We start from the raw sequence: 17,193 nt of genomic DNA on the forward strand, positions 1-17,193 counted from the left end.
TCGCTCCATCTCCTTGCTGAAGAACTTTCTTTGTTCGTAAACTTTCCTCTTTTTTTGCTGTGCCTAAAATACCTCCCCTGCTTCAATGCGGTTCCTATTTATCTGCTCACCTTGCTGTTTTCGATCTGCTTCGTGGTTGGGGAGCTGGGCTGAAGGTCAGGAGCTCACCTTGACCTGGCTTCAAATTGTCAACATTTTGGCTGGCAAGATTTACTGCAGCTGGTGATTAAGAAGCGATTTCCTGCTTCTTAGCGGGGGGGGGGGGGGTAGGACTGGATGGCCCATGAGGTCTCTTCTAACTCTACTATTCTATGATTCTAACCTGCTGTGCCCACCAACCAAGCTTGCAATGGAGGTTGGACTGAGAGAATGACTTCTCCTGAGGATCTCCGGGCCCAGGCGAGCTTGTACACTGAGATGCGCTCAGCCAAATAGCCTGGACCTGACTTATATAGAGCTTTCAAGGTCATAATCAGCACTTTGAATGCTGCCCGGAAACAAACTGGCAGCCAGTGGAGCTGCTGCAACAGAAGCCAGTCCCAGTTAGCCACCTAGCTGCAGCTCTTTGAACCAGTAGAAGTTTCCAAACGTTCTTCAAAAGCAGCCCCATGTAGAGCGCATTACAATAATCTAGACGGGACATAACTAAGGCATGTAGCACTGTGGCCAGCTATGATATCTCAAAGAACAGGTACAATTAGTGCACAAGTTTCAAATGCGCAAAGGCCCTCCTGATCACCCCAGATACCTGGGCTCCACGTTCAACGCTGAGTCAAGGAGGACCCTCAAATTGCAGACCGGTGTCTTCAGGGGAAGTGTTACCCCATACAGCACATGCTAGATCCCTATTCCCTGATCTGCCTTCCGAATGAACAAGAACACCTCTATCTTGTTTGGATTAAGTTTTAATTTGCTCTCATCCAGTCCATTAATGATGACAGAATCTTAAGAAACAGAGGGTCAACTGAAGGTTGGATTGCACTCTAACAGTGGAATTCTGGAATAGTTAGCTATAGCTGTATGGTTATGGTATGTATGGTATAGTTAGCTATGGCTGTATGGCCATGTTCCAGAAGCATTCTCTCCTGACGTTTCACCCACATCTATGGCAGGCATAATCAGAGGTTGTGAGGTATATTGGAAAACTAAGCAAGGGAGATTTATATATCTGTGGAAGGTCCAGGATGGGAGAAAGAACTCTTGTGTGTTGGAGGCCAGTGTGAATGTTGTAATTAATCACCTGATTAGCATTAATGCCCTTACCAGCTTCATTCCTGCCTGGGGGAATCTTTTATTCGAAGGTGTTAGTTGCCCCTGATTGAAAACAGAGGAATTACAGACATGAATCAGAGTGTTGTTTTTTATTTACTGTTCTGATTTTAGAGATTTTTAATACTGGTAGCCAGATTTTGTTCATTTTCATGGTTTTCTCCTTTTTGTTGGAATTGTCCACATGTTTGTGGATTTCTATGGCTTCTCTGTGTTGCTAGAGTGATCCAGCATAGTTGCTAGAGTGATCCAGTATTTCAGTGTTCTCAAATAATATGCTCTGTCCAAGTTGATTTATCAAGTGCTCTGCTATGGCTGGCTTCTCTGGTTGAGTTAGTCTGCAGTGCTTTTCATGTTCCTTGGTTCGTGTTTGGGCGCTGCGTTTGGTGGTTCCTATGGAGACTTGTCCACAGCTGCATGGTATACGGTAGACTCCTGCAGAGGTGAGAGAATCCCTCTTGTCCTTCACTGACCGTAGCATTTGTTGGATTTTCTTAGTGGGTCTGTAGATAGCTTGTAGGTTGTGTTTCTTCATCAGCTTTCCTATGCAGTCAGTGGTTCCTTTGATGTATGGTAAGAACACTTTTCCTCTAGATGGATCTTTGTCTTTACTCTCATGGCTTGTTCTTGGCCTTGAAGCTCTTCTGATGTCTGTGGTGGTGTATCCATTGACCTGTAGAGCCGAGTTTAGGTGATTTCGTTCATCTTGGAGAAGGTGGGTTTTGCAGGGTTTGTTTGTTTGTTTTTTGCACCATCTGTCAGGGCTTTGATTGTGCTTTTTTGACTTGGATGATGGTTAGAGTTTTTATGAAGGTATTTATACATGTGTGTAGATTTTCCATAAACTGTGTGGCCCAATTGTTCATTAGGTTTGCTGATGACTAGAACATCTAGAAATGGGTTTTCCTTCGTTTTCTTTTTCCATGGTGAATTGGATGTTTGAGTGGATGCTGTTTAGGTGATCCAGGAACTTTAGTTCTTCTTCTCCATGGCTCCAAATGTTCACCTCCTCCTGAACTAAACCACCTAAACAACCTAGTGATTCTGTCCATAAAAGCCTTCAACAACTTACTGAGAGTTTATTGTGGTTTCTGTCAAAATTTCCTTAAAATACAGTTTAGTGCATATTGGGTTTTATTAGAAATCCCAAGCCTTTCTCACAGAACTGCAGTTGTTAGGTTATCTACAGAGGAAAAAAAGACTTTAAAAATAATTTCAGTCCTTTGCTCAACAGGATATGAGAGAGGGAGCAATCAACTATATTAAGGATGCCCAAGTACATTAGTCTAATTTGGACAGAGTTTGGGAGAAAAATATACACTTACAAACTTTTTTGGAAAAAAATGGGTGATTTGAATATCTATAGTCCAGAAGGAACTTTTTAAAGCCCCAGGGAGAAGTGATTAGTGGAGATGAGCTGAATAAATAATTTTGACCCATTTTAACATCTTGAACATAGTTTCCCACCCTACCACACTTTTTCACAAAGGATTTCAAAATAAAACTTTCATGCTCAGGCAGTAGCAAGACAGCTGGCTCAAGTCTATGTGTTCCCAAAAGTCAACTGCTTGCCAGCTGAAAGGAGAAAGATGTCCAAATATGTCACAACACCAGCAGCAGAAGAAAGAGGAATGCTGCATTTGCTCCAGGTCCCATCCTAGGGTTTTACATATTATGCAGACTGGTGGCAGTTTGATATTCTTCAAAAGCTGGACGGCATATTTCAAATAAGTGGGAATAATACATTTCATTTGTTGACATTAAAGAGCAGGGGGAGTGCAGATGCCTTTATGTTTATGGACTGTCAGTTTCACTGAACAGCTGCGTTTAGTCCAAATCCTTCCCTTGCATAGCTGCCACAAAATATGCAGAGCAGCTCCTTGCAGCTGTTACAAATACACCACAAAAGTAGGCTGCTGCTGCTAGTAGTAAATAATTTCCAAGTCTACTAGACTGAGAAATGAAACCAAGAATTCTTTTTTTTTAATTAAGACATATGAAAAAAATCAGTACATACAAAATCATTAAGCCATTCATTATCATAAAAGGGAAAAAGGTAGTAATGCAGAAATATGTATGTAAATATGTTCTCAACTTTAAGAAAATAAAAGGATAGGAAAATTATTAACATACCAAGGAAAATTATCAACAAAGACAATAGACAAGATTCAAGACAGTGAAGGAAGATTCCATAGAATAAAACCAAAAAACTTAAATGCTATCAAACTGACATACCTATATATAACAGATATTTGGAGAAGCTCAATTAAAGAAACCATAGCCCAAACTCTGTAAAACGAGATCAGGATTGTTAAGGATAGGCTGACTTCAGAGTCTTTCATCCATAGAGCTTCATACATACATTGAAGTCAACAAATAAAAAATACCTGTTCCAAGTTTAAGCAAGTGTTAAAATAGGAATCATTTCAAAAAAGAATGAATGAAAATGCAAACCACAGATTAAATAAACAAAGATTAAACTGAGAATAATAAAGTTGGAAAGAACTCTGAAGTTTATGTAGTCCTTATCTCTGCTTATATATGAATGCACTGCTAAATAATTTCTGTAAGTAAGCCATCAAAATTCTATTTTAAAACTGCCAATGAAATTCATCACCTTCCACAGTAAACTATTCTGCTGCCGAAGAAGTTCTTCCTAAAGTTTAGCTGGAATCTCCTTTCTTGTAATTTGAATCTAATAGTTTGAATACTACCCATTTTCCATGATAGCATTTTAGATATCTGAAAATTAAAAGCAAGCTTATTTCTTTAAGGCTGCATAGCTCAAGACCGCTCTGTGTTCCCCTGGGGGAGAAGAGTGGTATATAAATTAAATAAACAAATAAATGTCAGGAAACATTTTGCATGCAGTTGGTTTGTGATTCAACTTCTAGCATCTTTGGATAGAATTATAAAAGGCTTCTGATTGAGACCTTGAAGAGCCACTGCCATTTCATGTAGATTATACTAAACTAGATACACCAGTGGCCCGATTTGGTAAGAGACAGCTTATCTTACATAGATAGAAATAGATAAGCAGCCTCTGATCAAATCTAAGTGTTAACGTTGAATCAGGATGGCAGTTAATAATCAAGAGTTCGGTCTTCACTGCCATAGCTAGCAATGGTAGAATATATTACATAAGAAAAGTAGAATATGACTTATACATATAACAAAATTCTGTTGGGAAGAACTGGGCTATTCTATACTTACTTACTTACTTAGGTGATCCCTCGTAGCTCGAGGACGATTGTCTTCCATCCTTGGTGTCTTGGGGGTGGGTTCTTAGGTGGCTGGAGAGACCTATTCTTGACCCGCATAATCTCCCGCAGTGAGGACATCGGTTTCCAGGTGGAAGGCGGTCCCGGTCGGGGTTAGCTTGACGCTCCTTCCTCTTGGCACGTTTCTCCCTTAAGCCCTCCGTTCGTGCCTCTTCGAACTCCGCAGCACTGCTGGTTACAGCTGACCTCCAATTAGAGCGCTCAAGGGCCAGGACTTCCCAGTTCTCAGTGTCTATGCCACAGTTTTTAAGGTTGGCTTTGAGCCCATCTTTAAATCTCTTTTCCTGCCCACCAACATTACGTTTCCCGTTCTTGAGTTCGGAGTAGAGTAGAGCTTTGGGAGACGGTGATCGGGCATTCAGACAACGTGGCCAGTCCAGCAGAGTTGATGGCGTAGGAGCATCGCTTCAATGCTGGTGGTCTTCCAGCACGCTGACATTTGTCCGCCTGTCTTCCCAAGAGATTTGCAGGATTTTCCTGAGCTATTCTATACGCAGATATTGACATGGTATTTTGCTCAAGTTCAGAAAACACACTGTTTTACAAAAATCTATGTACACACATGTATCTGAATTCAGTGTTTTATTCCATGTGATTGCTTAATTACAGTTAGATTCAACATAGCTTCTTGTAGAAATTTACACCTGAAACATAATTTAAAAACTAGCTAACATTTCATTTGTGATATTTTGGCACTTAAAGTCGACTTCTTTTTTTAATAAGCCAGAGATATTAAAAATGATAAAAATGTTCATATCCTTTATTGCTTGGCAAATTAAGCTTCCCTTGTGAGAGGCGTTTAAAACAGTGACCAGAAAATTAACAAACTCACTCCACATGTTTTAAAAAATCTCCAATAAGCAATGTTTGTCACGCCAAGTCCTTTTTTTCTAGATACACCTTCCTTTTATATTTGCAGGAAAATCCTCTTCTCAGAAGAGGAATACTCTTGCCAATTCAGAACAGTCCCCAGATTTCATTTACTTGTCTTTTCCTTCTCTATTTATTATAGAAACAAGTGTTGCCTTTGGACTTAACCCTCAAGTGTTTAACGAATACCAGTGATCTAGCACTTGCCCATAAAATATAATTTTTCCATAAAAAAGTAAACCAAAGTGGTTTCTCTGAGCAGTGTTTTTCAGTATGCCTATTTTACAATTTGCATAATGACCTATAAAAGCAACCAAGCCCAAGGTGGCAACATTGCAAAATCGGCAGAACTGAAACTTCCCTGAATGATCAGACCGTGCAACCTAGGAACACTTTAGTGAAATCTGCTGCTCCAAAATAAGGCCTAGGGCGCCACCTTGTGATAGTCCGTGACATCATGACACATACTTTTATGACTCGTCAATGAATACAGGTTGATCAGCATAAGAGACATGGAGGACTCGTTCTCTTGTTCGACTGGTCTCTGACAGGGTCCCGTAGTACCGTTGGTCCATACGAGACAAAAGTGTTCTTTCAGTAGGACTACGTTGCAGAACATAAGGGACATAAACCTGGAACGACATAAAATGCACTCTTGAATCATGAAAATTATTGAGAAAATGTTTGATTCCTTCAAATTATACCACCTTTGATGAAGAGGCTGGATAAAGTGGATTTTGCATCGTCTTACCTTGGGTTTTGATTTAATTAGATTTGATTCTATCCCACATTAGGTAAAGCAACCCAATTTAACCCCTATTGACACTTTTACCAACGTCTAAATTTATTTCCAGATTTGATGATGAACAGATTGTCTTTCTCATGAAAGGGCCTAGGGCTGATTTGTAACTTTAACGAAGAAAAAAAATCTCTGTATTGACTTTATTTCTCTTTAGCTTATAGCCATAAGGGATATAGTATCATCTTTTATGCTGCATAACAACTTACTCTACACTAGAGCTTTCCAAACTTTTCATGTTGGTGACACATTTTTTAGACATGTATATCATTTTGTGATGCAGTAATTCAAGAGATTTGGAATATTTTTCTTTACACTTCTTATGTAGTACAGTTTATTATTATGCAGTTTTCTCTATACCTGCTCAATGTGGTTAATCATAAACATCACTGTCAACAGATTTTGTCTTAATTATCCATTTTAGTGGTAATTAAAGCAACTCCAACAACAAATTGAGAAAATTATAAAAGTTCTAATGGTACCGATTTAACAGCACCAGAACTCAATTTCTATAGTGATTAAACCTCTGGAGATTTTTAAACAGAAGCTGGCTTTGATTGTGTCTTCCTGCTTGGTTGAAGGGGATTGGACTAGATGCCCTCTGGGGGTCTTCCAGCACTAGTGAAATACAGACTGCCTGGGAGTCCAGCTGTTTCCTTCACTGGAGGTTTTTGAACAGGCTGGAAGCCTGTCTATTAGGAGGATTTTGATTGTGTCTTCCTGCCTGATTGAAAGGGGTTAGACTGGATGCCCTTTGAGGGTCTCTTCTAATTCTGTGCTCCTCCCCTGAACCTCTACTCATCCTCATTCTACTCCACATTTTCCTCCTCCAAGTTCTTCCTCCTCTTCCTCTTCTTCCTCCTCTTCTTCCTCCGCCTCTTCTTCCTCCTCCTCCTGTTCCTCTTCCTCCTGTTCCTCTTCCTCCTCCCTCCCTCCCTCCCCTGCTGTGGCTGGGGTTGCTGTTTGGGCCACTGCCATTGGGGGTGAAGCAGAGAGCCCAGAACAACGAGGAGGGTGGTGGGACTCAGGCTTGCCAGCGCCTGAGTGGCCACTGCTATTGCTCCTGCTGATGCCTACTCCTACTCCTCCGAGGTGGCTAACATGTTTTCTCCAAGCGGCTGCCAGGCAGTCTTTGTGGAGATGGAGGGGGGGGGGGGTCATTTTTTATGCGACACAGCTTTGAACACAGATGCCACACTAGTGTGTCATGAGACACAGTTTGTAAAGTTCTGCTCTACATCACCTCAGGGCAAGATGCAGACACAATGAATATCACTGTCCTTCCCCTGAAGGCTTTGTAACCATGCTTGCCTAAGTAGCCAAGTAACAGTATACCCACTGTATCTGCTTTGTATTTCAATGCAGCCACTCCTGTATTTTTATCCCTAATAATATAAAACTTTATATCTTAATATAACCTAGCTTCTGCATGGACAAACCATCTCCCCATTACCAGATGTGTCAATTAAGCGTTTGGTTCCCTAATTCTGTTGTAAAAACAGAATCAAATACTTACTCCTATTCTGTAAAGCAATATTTCACATTTATTCAGATATCTATTTATACGAAGAACAAGTAATTGATTTTAAAAAAATGCTTACAGAAGATTTTGGCGTTGATACTGAAACACCGTGTCTTACTCCTTCACTAGTTTCATACTGTTCTACCTGCAAGTATCAAATGAGGACAGTCATTTCAACAAAGTAAATTCCAAAATTCCAAAGACTATACATATATCAACGCACCCAAATCTGGCACCTTAACATCTATAATAAAGCTCTCAACCCCTTTTGGGTAACTTTTTTGTATTTAAGTATATAATTAACCAGAATCTGGTCTGATGAAAGTCAAATGTAGATTGACCAGTTTTGATACTTAATATCAATGCCAAATCCACTTCCAAAGGGAGACAAATTGTTTAGAAACACTCAGCTACATCTACTGTGATTTACCTTGTAATTCAGAGGGCTCAGGAATTTGAGGCAGTTAAAGCAGGTATAGCCTAAGCAAACAGCAATAGCTATACCTAAAACCAGGAATGTAAATAAAGTTGTAGGTGCTTTAAAACCTAAGAAAAATACAAAGACATCAACAAAAAATTAACTGATAGGATTAGGAGGGGATGGAGTGATGGGAATATCAATTATACACATGAAAAGAAAACAGTAGCCAAAGCACATATCGAATATATCTATCTATTATGTGTAATATGCAAATAATATTCCTGCTATTTATATTTATTTATTTATTTACAACATTTATACCCTGTCCTTCTCACCCGAGGGGATACAAAAATCGCTCTATGCACCCTTGATTTCAACATCTGAATAACCCTGTTTCCTATATATTAGTATCAGAAACCCTTGTAATTATGTGCTTATAAAGTCAAATTTAACTTATGGTGACCCTATGAATGAGAGACCTCTAAGTCACGCTATCATCAGGTCTTGCAGACACAGCACTATGGCTTCCTTGACCAAGTCTACCTTTTTACACATTATTTTCTAATGAATCACATCCTCTTCTCATATGCCCAAAATATGCCAGTCTTTGTTTAGCCATCTTGACTTCTAGGGAGTGTTCAAGTTTGATTTGTTCTAGAAAACATTTGTATTTTTAGCACTCCACTCTATCCATCTCTTGGGCCATTATTTCAAATAAGCACATTTTCTTCATTGTCCAGCTTTCATAATAATACATACAAGCAGGAGATACAACAGCATGTACAAGCCTACATTCAGAATTCAATGATGTATCCTGACACTTCAGGATCTTGTCTAGTTCCTTTGTAACTGCCCTTCCAAATCCTAGCCTTCTTGACTGCATCTCCATTCTGATTGACTGGCCCAAGATATGGAAAATTTTAGACCTCCATTGTCTGTTTTTAAGTTATGTAAACCATATGTGGTCATAATTGTTATTTTTCATTGTTCAATTGCAAACCTGTGTTTACACTGTTCTGACTTTCTTCAGTAATTGTTCCAAGTCTCCCGGTTTCTACAAATAGCATGGTGTTATCTGCAGATCTTAAATTCTCCCTCCCTGCAAATTTTGCACCTCCTTCCTCTGACCACCTTGCCAATTGGAAACTATTATGTTTTTCCATATTCTGTTCTAACATGCTATTATATTCTTGTTCTGAATTTAGCTTACACATCAGGATAACCAAATGTTGTGGAACACCAATTTCTTTAAGACGATCCAGTTTTTCATGATCTATACAATGCTTTGCTATAATGTATAAAGCACAGACTGATTTTCTTTTGAAATTCTTTGGTGCGTTCCATTATCTAGGATTTACCCCGTGAATAACAAAATATGAGGGTACTTAAGTCCTATTATATAAAATAGCATAGTAAAATAGTGACTCTTCCATAAAATGGCAACATCAAGATTTGCTTCTTGGATTTTTAAAAAACATTTTCAAGTTCTGGATGAGTGAATCTCTGAGTGCAGAATCACTGGATACAGAAGGAAACTCTATATCCTCTGACTTCTTTCGTTATATCTCTCCCCGCTATTAATGCTACCTTATTTCTTTTTAGGTTTTCATTTTCTGAGTGAAACATTGTGCAATTATCTAACTCAAAATGTTCCACTTCATTTTAACTGACTCAGTTCTCTTTTTCCTACATCTAGCTTCCCCTGATTCGTGTCTCTCGTGTTCTATATTCCTACTGTATATGTTACACAGTTTTGGACTTTCTTTTAATCTCTGAGCTTATCAACAACTGAACATACTTTCACCTAAGTCCATCTGAATTATTGGCCACAGCACTATTCATAACTGTCCACTGCTCTGCTCAGAATCCTACACTATAGCTATATCTTTTCAAAGTGATTCACATCAACAAACAGTATGGTTTAAAAATCCATGCAAAATGCCAAAGGTCACTTCCATTTGTTTCACCCATAGCAAATTGACTTGTAAAGCCATACATATTTACCTAGCCTCAAAAATGAGAAAAAATATAACCAAAACAAGCAGAGGATTGGTGCAGCCAAGGCCTGATTCACAGCAGCAACATGGAGCTCCCTCTCGAGTTTTGCAGGAAGGAATGCATAGTACAGATTGTGTCGGTCCACTGTATGCTTCAGAAGCATATAAATTAAGCCTGAAGTTAGAAAAAAGGGCACCATTATTAAAATGTATAATACTGAAATACATTTCTGCCCCATTTTCCACCTCAAAAACAGAACCACTAAGATTTCTATACAAATCGGGTATCCAGAATTAAGCTCTATGTTAGTATATTATTATGACAAATAGCACATTAAAGTATTCTAAATAAGCCATTTATGATCAAATTTTGACAAGGATTTTAAAGGTTAGATTATACCTCTCCTTTGCCACAAATAGGCTGCAACTTTCTTTCATTCATCTACTTTTTGAATGAGGTTTTCTTGTCTTAACACAGGGGAGGAAGTTATGTGCTCTCCCCAAATATTGTTGAACGAACTCCCAACAGCCTTAACTAGTATAGCCAATGGCAAGAAATTGTGGTATTTAAAGTCCACAATCAGGAGCGCAGACAGTTCCCACCCACAATTTAACCAATAAAAAGCAATGTAATAAGTTTTCTTTTTCAAGTTCAGTTTATGTTATGTATTAATGTTACATTTATGCAGTTGTTAATCAACAGGATTTCTGTCAGCATTTGGTTAGAATGTGCTTGAGTATTATAACTAAGTTTTGATTGCTTAATATTTGTTAACCTTTGTTGCTTAACATTTGTTAACATTAAGTTTTGATTGCTTGCACATTATCACATTTGGTGTGCAGAGAGCAGGACATCCATTCATCTGAGTTTGTCTACAAAACAAAACAAAAAGGGAGGGCGCACTGGGATCAATATTTTCTGCTGACAAATGCCATGCACCACTGTTAGACAAGCGAAGTCAGCAATCAGGAAGCACATACTTCAATAAGAATGCATCCCACTGAGCGCTGTTGCATATCTAATCAGAACTAAGTGCAAACTGAATTCAGTGGGAAATACTCTCAGGTAACTATCAATTTGCAGAAAAGTTTTATCAAAAGTTTTATCATGTTCTATAGTAGAACACTAAATATGTAACTAACTATGCATATCAACAGCAAGCAAAACTACACAAAAAAGCAAGGGATCTTAACCAAACTTCAGTAGCTACTCGCCTATTTGTCTGCAGTTTCAAATATGAAAAACCTAACTTTAAAACCCCAATAAAAAACTCTCCCAAAGGAGGTGCAAGCAGTTCTAACATTTTTTTTGAGTGGATGAATGGCATAAGCACTTTGCACTATTTTAAATTTTGTATATTGTATATTATAACTGTTTTAATGTTTATTTTATTATATAAGGTGTATCGGCATAAACTGCCAGTCTGTAAGCCGCCCTGAGTCCCCTCGGGTGAGAAGGGCGGGGGTAGAAATGATAGAAATAAATAAATAAATAAATAAATAAATGCTACATTAAACTCGTTTCTTGAATTCTAAATGGGTTTATGAAGCTGGCTGGTATAACTATTTGTTCACTATATGTGAAAAAAGCAGAAAGCATGAAGTTGTGCATACATATGTTGTACCATGTACCATGGGTGCAATTCTACTTTGTGTATTTTAGTTACAATACACCTGGCATCAAAACCCATTATCACTGCCACCTAGAAAATGATACTACATGTAGCATTATTTACAGTCTACCAGATCAACCAGGATGTTGTAGGCAGCACTAGTTACTTCTTTCATATTATTTCTCAGGCCAGCAATAGCATATCATTATCTTTTACCGGACTTTCCTGAAGACTGCTAAAATCACAGAGTTGCTCTTAAACAAACATTGGTTGATAATGTTTTTTTATACACATGGCTGACAATGTTAACTTCCTACAAGTTTGTCTTAGGACACTAGAAGCACAAATACTACAAACAAGAATTATTACAACTATGAAAAGAGGCTTGAAGAAATTTAATCCCCTGTTGTTTTTAAAAACCTCATCCCTAAATTCAACTGTTAGACACACCTAAATTGAACCCATTGAATCAGTGAGATATCCGTAAATTCCACTGATTCACTGGATGTACTCTAGTTGGGACAATTTGGTTTAGGTCATGAAACATAACACCTCTATTGTACTTAGGCTGAAAATCTCCCTTTATTGTTGTCCTCAAATCATACAAGCAGAAATTCATAACAATGATACAGCTTATTATCCTCTTGTAATAATAATCAAGAATAATTGTAATAATCTGATTCAGCAATAACATTGGTATAAGTTTTAGATTTCCACATTTCCGTAATACGAGAAAGGCAAAACATAAATTCAATGAAGAAGTGCAACTAAAATGATCAAAGGTCTGGAGACCATGCCCTATGAAGTGTCTTAAAGAGCTGAGTATGTTTAGCCTGCAAAAGAGAAGGTTGAGGGAAGACATGATAGCCATGTATAAATATCTGAAAGGATGTCACAAGAAGGAGGGAGCAAGCTTGTTTTCTGCCTTGAAAACTAGGACTCGGAGCAATGGGTTCAAATTACAGGAAAGGAGATTCCACCTGAACATTAGGAAGAACTTCCTGACTGCAAGAGCTGTTCAGCAATGGAACTCTGCCTTAGAGTGTGGTGGAAGCTCCTTTCTTGGAAACTTTTAAACAGAGACTGGTTGACCATCTGTTTGAGCTCCTTTGATTGTGCTTTTCCTACATGGCAGGGGGTTGGACTAGAGGGCCCATGTGGTCTCTTCCAACTCTATGATTCTATGAAAGAATAAATGAATACATATATCAATAGTATTATTAAGCTCTTCCACCAGAAGATTCTTCTTGTTTCACTACAATCCCAACTCACTGACTAACTTACCAAATGGGACAATAATGGGGCAAGTGATGCTGTAAGCCATGATGACTGAGAAAACACACAGTGTCCCAGCATACATTGCTCCAAATTCAAATTGATAAGCTTGTTGCTACAAGGAAATAAAAATTCATAGTTAGAATTGCCAAAAAATAAACTGTGACCTTTATTCTTTTTTATTACAAATTTATCACTACTTGTGTTAAAAATGATCTGTCCATACAAGACACTGAGTTTTGGAGATTTGCATTAGCACAAGGCACATTCAGCTGATTAATTTAAATATTTGCATAGACCCAGGAAAAATGTAAAGAAGGGTCAATGTTTTGATTTGTTTAATTGAGAGCATAGAGCTGCATGAAGAGGCTGCTCAGATCATCCTGACACTCATACTACAAAATTAAATGAAAAATTAGTCATATAATTAAACATCCTCAAATTTTGAAGTGACTGGCTGAGAAAACTGAGTTCCAGTCTTCCATGGAATTGAGGATTGTTTCAGTTAAATCCTCTCTGAACCTGGAAACTAAGCAGGGATACCCTGATACCGACATGGATGAGGAAAGACCAATATAGACTAGATGCTGCAGATTAGGGCTAATTAAGCTTTTCCACTCAGGACCCCTTTTGGTCCAAGAAATGTATACATGATTCCAGGTATAGAGGTATATCACTAAATTAGGCACAAAAATCAAACATTTACTGACAACAAATCAATATTCTCAAGGCTCGCTAAACAGGTTTATTTTCCTTTTTATGAAATACAGCTGAAGCATCTTCTACAGAGTCCACTGTAAACACTGCATAACAGATTTGTGTAAATGTCTAAAATAGTCAGTAATGGCATTCAGAAAAAAATTCTGGGATCCCAACATTGAGATAAGGAGACTCCATTTGGAGTTGGGACCCATAGTTTAAGAAGCAGTGCTTCAGAATGTATTTCAGAGGAAGGAGCTTGTAAAAAGCACCTCTGAATATGCCTTGCCTAAGAAAACCTAATGAAATTGATGAGATTGTCATAAATCAGGTGACTTGAAGGCACACACACAATTATGCTACCTTTGAAGGTCATCAGAAAGCTTTTGTACCTGCTTGACATTTTTTCTCTCTGAAGCAGATTTGGCTAGAATCATACGAATGGTATATAGCATGAGGCCTGGCAAACGCAGCAGCTCCATCCCATTGCCAATAAATGACGATGCAATCACATAGTTTACAAAAAATGCTCCTTGATCAGGGAGAAAGACACACCTGCACAGTTTAAAAAGAATGAATAAGAAGGTATGCAACAACAGACCTTCTGCTCAGTTGTACTTCAATCTTGAACATTCTTCCCTGGTTCTTGGGTGAACTCTGCCTCTGTCCCAATCATTACACAAACTTTTGATTTACGATTGGCCTTCCACATTAGCAGGGTTTAGAGGCAAAGGACTTTCTCTCACAAGTGTGGAAAATCCATCCACTCGCCCTCCTTGACTTTTCCTCCACAACTAATCACTAATAAACTGCTTTGAATGGCACTAGGCTTTCCTTTACTGGATGGATTAAAGCAAATTATGAAAAAGCATCTGTTGAGGATGCTTTAGTTACATCCTGCATTGAGTAGGGAACTGAACTAGATGACTTACAAGATCCCTTTCCATTCTGGCAGTCTATTTGCACCTAAAAGTCCCCTTGGGGAGATAGAGCAGGCTATAAATAAAATTATATTATTTATTATTATTATTATTATTATTATTATTATTATTATTATTATTATTATTATTAAACTATAGTCAACACACAGCTTGTTTTTTTCTGGATTACTTCCAAGAGGTGAAAACCCTTTAGTGTTGATTACAACACAGTGCAATTATATTACTTGGATTTTCAGAATTTAAGGCAATACTCACTTTCCAAGGGGAAGCAAATGATATATTATTATGGTTCCATACTGAAACTTTACACAGGAAAATTTACATAATTTGGTCAGACAATAAAAGGTAGAAAAGTTTCTTTAAGATACTTACTCTAATCTAATTCTGGATTCAGATGCTTGGTCAAACACCCAACGAAAGAAGAAATCAAGACTAGAAGAAATATCACTAATTAGCCAAAAGAACAACATGTTCATTAGTGTATCAAGATTTATTATTATTAATAATATTTTATTTAATAATTTTGTTTAATAATTTATTTTGTTTTTCAGTTTTGAATATTAAATTTTCAAAACACATTTATGTCTAATGACCAAAATTAATATTTCTGGAAAAATCTGAGAGAGGAATCTCTCTGGTATGAATCTTACTGTTATTTCCAAATAGAGCAGACCAATTAAAATCAACAAGACCTGCCCAGGCACATATTAACTCTTTAACTTTAGTTGAGACTACTAACAGGTTTCAAGTCCCAAACTTTTAGTTAATAAACAAAAACTTACTCTAGCTTAAAAGCAACTGTGGATGGCTCAGATTTTCATTGTAACAGAGGTGCTGGCGTAAACAAGTTAACATTTTCACCTGCTAGTAAGATTCCCCCAATCACTCTGGAGCTGCCTATGTTTCTCCCTCCAAGTGCTAGCAGCTGCAGCAATGCAAGGTGGAGGAAACAGGGGAGAAAGGTTTTCTCTTGGAAAATGGCATAAGAGGGAGGATTCTCTGATTAAAATTCCACCCACCCTTCACAACTTTTAAAATTATGAAAGAAAAACCTGATTGTAATTAAATTTGTGTTATCATCTGTGGCTTGGCTTTAAGCTTCACAAGTAACTTAAAAAATGACTTCTCATTACAGAAGGACAGAAGTATATGATCTGTTTGGTGCAACAAGTACTATATGATAGGTTTCAATATTACATATCTGTATACAGTCAGTCCCCGGGTTACAAAAAGATGACTTACAAATGACTCATAATTAAGAATGGGATAAGACAACAGGAAATGAGAGAAATCTACCCCTGGGAAGGGAAATTCACTCCTGTCAAGAGTATCATGTCTTCAGTGAAGCTTTATCACCAATCCTTGTTTCCACAACAAGCTAAATTTTTCAAACTCCAATTATCACAGGGACAGAACGTGAGCTGAAATATTCAATGGAGCACAGACAGCAAAACAAACAACACAGGAGTGTTAACTCTTCTATATGCTATCTATAGATAGATAGATAGATAGATAGATAGATAGATAGATAGATAGAGATACACTTTAAAATTTATGTGTTCTGACTTAGATACAAATTTAACTTAAGAACAAGCCTACAGAACCTATCTTGTTCGTAAATTGTGGACTGCCTGTATATAGATATACTCATACATAGGTATACTCGTACAGTACCTTGTAGAGAAGTGCATCTTTCTTTTCCATGTTTTCTTAACATTAAAAAAGATAAAGGTAAAGGTTTCCCCTGACATTAAGTCCAGTCGTAACCGACTCTGGGGATTGGTGCTCATCTCCATTTCTAGGCCGAAGAGCCGCCGTTGTCCATAGACACCTCCAAGGTCATGTGGCCGGCATGGCTGCATGGAGCGCCGTTACCTTCCCACCGGAGCGGTACCTATTGATCTACTCACATTGGCATGTTTTCAAACTGCTAGGTTGGCGGGAGCTGGGGCTAACAGTGGGTGCTCATTCCGCTCCTGGGATTTGAACCTGGGACCTTTTGGTCCGTAAGTTCAGCAGCTCAGCGCTTTAACACACTGTGCCATTAGGGGCCCCTTTTCTTACATTAAAATACGTGAATAAGAACAAGATTACATTGATTAGTTGAGTACTTATTCAACCCAGTCAACACTTTCTAGAAACATGAAAGGGATGAATACAGTTATGCAGCCAACCATTGCCAGTTTTTATCTGCTTAAATTTTGTGCCATAATATTATTGCACATTCACAGTGATGTTTATCTTGTGTACATCAAATGGAAACAATTCCAATTAAATATATTTCAATTCCAACTTATAATACAACAAAATGTAGAAAATTTAGAAAGGACTAAAATTTCTGTAAACTACACTGTGTATTTCTCTTTTCAACCATAGCTAAAACACTAGAGCTCTAAGTCCCCTTTTACCTTGTCAATCCAAGTGAAGGCAGAATCAACACCATGAAGATCAGAAATATGTAAACTTTATGCATCATTATTCTGTTTTCACCAGATCTATTTTAAAA

At 37.9% G+C, this 17,193-nt stretch overlaps 1 protein-coding gene across 11 annotated transcripts in view; it reads right to left on the bottom strand.

Moving 5' to 3' along the window:
* Positions 1-5,115: 5,115 nt before the first annotated feature.
* The window catches only part of tmem63a (transmembrane protein 63A), a 45,029-nt gene continuing 32,951 nt past the window's right edge, over positions 5,116-17,193 (bottom strand). For 5 of the 11 annotated variants that reach the window (XM_008125931.3, XM_008125933.3, XM_008125932.3 and 2 more), the window contains 8 exons: positions 17,096-17,182; positions 15,060-15,134; positions 14,139-14,301; positions 13,057-13,162; positions 10,167-10,334; positions 8,172-8,287; positions 7,821-7,886; positions 5,116-6,052 (listed from right to left, as the gene is read on the bottom strand). In XM_008125931.3, coding sequence (XP_008124138.1) covers positions 5,891-6,052; positions 7,821-7,886; positions 8,172-8,287; positions 10,167-10,334; positions 13,057-13,162; positions 14,139-14,301; positions 15,060-15,134; positions 17,096-17,182 — 943 coding nt within the window. In that variant the 3' untranslated portion in view covers positions 5,116-5,890. Of the gene's footprint in view, positions 6,053-7,820; positions 7,887-8,171; positions 8,288-10,166; positions 10,335-10,935; positions 11,033-13,056; positions 13,163-14,138; positions 14,302-15,059; positions 15,135-17,095; positions 17,183-17,193 lie in introns of those variants that run through there. The other 6 variants (XM_003216091.4, XM_008125935.3, XM_062972709.1 and 3 more) reach the window with 6 other exon arrangements.

Source organism: Anolis carolinensis, chromosome 1 (assembly GCF_035594765.1).
Source record: "Anolis carolinensis isolate JA03-04 chromosome 1, rAnoCar3.1.pri, whole genome shotgun sequence".
Lineage (NCBI taxonomy): Eukaryota > Metazoa > Chordata > Lepidosauria > Squamata > Dactyloidae > Anolis > Anolis carolinensis.